The 3,496-nt window shown below is 31.7% G+C and overlaps 1 protein-coding gene across 1 annotated transcript in view; it reads right to left on the reverse strand.

Moving 5' to 3' along the window:
* LOC106462305 (adenylosuccinate lyase-like) overlaps nucleotides 1–3,496 on the reverse strand; it is a 43,413-nt gene that overhangs the window by 7,169 nt on the left and 32,748 nt on the right. The window contains exon 9 of the mRNA XM_013922206.2: nucleotides 638–818. Within this exon, the coding sequence (XP_013777660.2) occupies nucleotides 638–818 (181 nt within the window). The remainder of the gene's footprint in view (nucleotides 1–637; nucleotides 819–3,496) is intronic.

The raw sequence follows: 3,496 nt of genomic DNA on the forward strand, positions 1-3,496 counted from the left end.
CAAATAGTGGGGTTGACCATCACATTATAATGCCCTCACGGCTGAAAGAGAGAGCATGTTTGGTGGGACGGTGATTCGAACCCACGACCTTCAGATTGCAAGCCAAGCACCCTAACCGCCTGGTCATACCGGGCCCCACCAAAAACAATGAAAATCTGAGTTTTAGCACTTTAAGTTTGTAACCTTACTGCTGAGCTACTGGGGAAAGGTCAGTTTCAGATAAAACTGCATTGCTAAATATAGGCAGAATTATAACAGCAAAAAAAAACACAAATACACAAAAAACTTTTTGGACAAATATTCTTAGCTACTGAGAACTATAAAACTATGATAATGTTGTTTTTTTCCTTTTAATGAGCACATTAAAATTTCCAAAAACATTATTATAGATGATTTTCAGTAAAAAAAGAAGATTTTAGAATGATCTAAGGATATGCAAAATTACATACAGAGTACAAAAATCAAATTAATAAAAAACAATAAACATACCGTGTCACAAACTTGATTTCTTTAGATTAAAATCTTTGTAGATATTAACAAATATACATTTTTCACTTACACTACATTTCAAAGCAGAACATTCATAAAAAATAATTCTGTAGGTATAAACTCATAACCCTAAATAATAAAGGGTCACCTGACGATTTCCTCCAGACTTCACCATCTCCATAATGATGTTTTCTGAAGCCATAAAGGGAAGCTCTTGATGGATGTGACGTTCTATTACCTTTGGATATACCACCAGCCCTTCAGAGATGTTTTGTAACAAATTCAATACTATGTCAGCTGTTAGAAATGCTTCAGCCAAACAGATTCTTCTGTTGAAGAGAGAAAAAAAAAACACATTCTGAACATTTCATGTTTAACTTAGCTATCTTTGTTGTAAACATTTTATCACAAAGATTATTTACATTAATTGAATACAAACAACTACAATTCACTCGATTAAGCAAGCATCAGTATCATGTAAAATGATCAATTAATTGAAATTATGATTAAATTGATAATCTCACAAAACATTACCAATTAAACAACATTATTGTTTTCCAATTATTTCAAACACTCAAGAAATTGAAATAATGGCATTATGATTTCTCATTATTATAGTTGTTTAATTCAAGGTTGTTCGGCTTAATCATTTATTATCACAGCTCACAAAATTAATCTGCCAATTTAAATTTTCAATTATTCAAACCATCCAAGTCTCATGTGTGAAGAGTCAATTAGTTGAATGTAAATTCCCAAGCTCTAATCATAATTAATCAACACATACATACTCATTTTTTATAGTATTCCTACAAAGCACTTGGAAAGAAATTACAGCTTTATTCTTCGACTACTGTTTAAGTAACTGTTTTTTTCACTAACGATAAAGCAAAATAGTTGGAGTAAATCTGATACGAGTGTAACCCAAGGTTTTCTTGCTTTTTTAACAGTGTATTCTTTAGTAACCATCAATCAAAACGAAAATAATTCCATTACCCTAAAAATACACAGTCAGGTCTGTTACTTATACTTCTAATTTAAACACAGTCTTAATTACAATTTTATAAAATGCATCAGATGATAAGATAAAATATCAATGTGTAGAAGGTATATGAAATGTCAGATCTTTACAGACAGTTTACGGTAGCTATTTTTAATATCAAATATTTAGCACAAATATTATTTACACTAACTGATTGTAAACAAATACAGTTAGTAACATACTAAATGCAGTCTTTACATATACTTATTTTGGTCAAGATACTTGACTTCTTTGGATTTAAATCCCTGAACATATTATCAAAGTGTACATGGTTCATGTGTAATACATTTCAAAACATTCATAAAAAACAGTCTACCGACAAAACACGCTTATAACTTTAATGTTGATTACAATAAAAAAGATAACAATAATTAAGCTAAAACAACATTGTTTATTTATAACACAAGGGGACAAAGATAAACTTTTCAGAATTCTACAGATTCAATCTTCAGTATCTAAAGCAGAATAAAAGAAGTACATAATTCCTAAGTAAATAACCGAAATACATTGCTGTAATAATGATAATTTAATGAAAACTAAAACACACAGAAAGTGATGGAGTAATAAACAAAAATACTGAACATATTAAAAAAAATGTGCAATTTAAAATAATACTGGATGTTATTCAGTGTTGGCTTTGCTAAGGATATTGAAATTTGATAAGTTTGTGACAAGTTTCTGTATATGTTGGCGTATAGAGGAAGCACAGGGGTTACTCAACTTTTTTGTATTTTTGTGGAAATTCCCATATGTGCATTGGCTCTAACTAGTAGATGGCAATTGGTTTTGCCAGTATAGAAAGTCTTAGAGGCACCATATGTGTAAATATATACAAGTCAAGAGCAAAGAGAAATTGGAGGAAGGTCATTAGTATGGAAAAATTCCCATATCTGTGTCCCCTTCTGTTATTGTTATCCTTTTTATTGTGAAACTTCCTATTTGCTCCAAACACATCAACTGATTAACAATAACCTGGTACACAAAAAAAAAAAAATGACCAAGTTGACTGCATTAATTTTGAGCTGGTCAAGAAAAAAAATGGGAATTTTGAAAAATTATATAAGGCTCCTGGGCCAGATAATATTTCCCCAAGGGCTTTGAAGGAGGTTAAAATTGGATATGTGAGCCACTTGCTACTATTTTTTGTCAATCCTTGAATAGTGGGCAGGTACCAGAGGATTGGAAGTTAGCTAATGTAACTCCTCTTTTCAAGGAAGGTGATAAAAATTGTCCCAGTAATTATAGGCCTATTAGTCTTACATCAGTTGTGGGAAAAGTTTTGGAGTCTGATAAAAGATGATTTGCAAAGTCATTTAACAAAGTTCTGAATTTCATTGGATAGTCAACATGGTTTCACTAAGGGAAAATCTTATCTTGCAAATCTTTTAACATTCTTTGAAACAGTTATTGCTTATGTAGATAAGGGTATAGATTTGGTGTATCTGATTTTCAGAAAGCTTTGGACAAGATGCCACATAAAAGGCTTGTGAAAAAATTAGCTCTATAGGTGTGGGGGATAAGTTAGCAAATTGGATAAAAGAGTGGTTGGATGGAAGAAAGCAGAGGGTTGTTACAAATGAAGTTCAGTCAAACTGGATTAATGTCACAAGTGGGGTACCTCAGGGTTCAGTCTTAGGACCTTTGCTCCTTTCATTTACATCCATGACATAGATGAAGAGATAGTCAATAAATTACTTAAATTTGCAAATGATGTTAAGATCTTGGGTGTTGCTAGCTGTGAAGAGGATGCTGCTGATTTACACAAGGATTTAGATCATTTAGTGAGTTGGGCAAATAAATGGCAAATTGGTTTTAAGTGTAATTTGGATGGGAATAACCTTAATAGTTTTATGAAAGAAAGGGATCTTGGTGTAATAGGCGATCAGTCTCTAAAGCCATCCAAGTAGTGTGCTGTTGCTAGTGGTAGGGCAAATAAAATATTAGGTTGTATCTACAGAAATATTGAAT

The sequence above is a fragment of the Limulus polyphemus genome, unplaced genomic scaffold, assembly GCF_000517525.1.
Source record: "Limulus polyphemus unplaced genomic scaffold, Limulus_polyphemus-2.1.2 Scaffold1138, whole genome shotgun sequence".
Classification (NCBI taxonomy): Eukaryota; Metazoa; Arthropoda; class Merostomata; order Xiphosura; family Limulidae; genus Limulus; species Limulus polyphemus.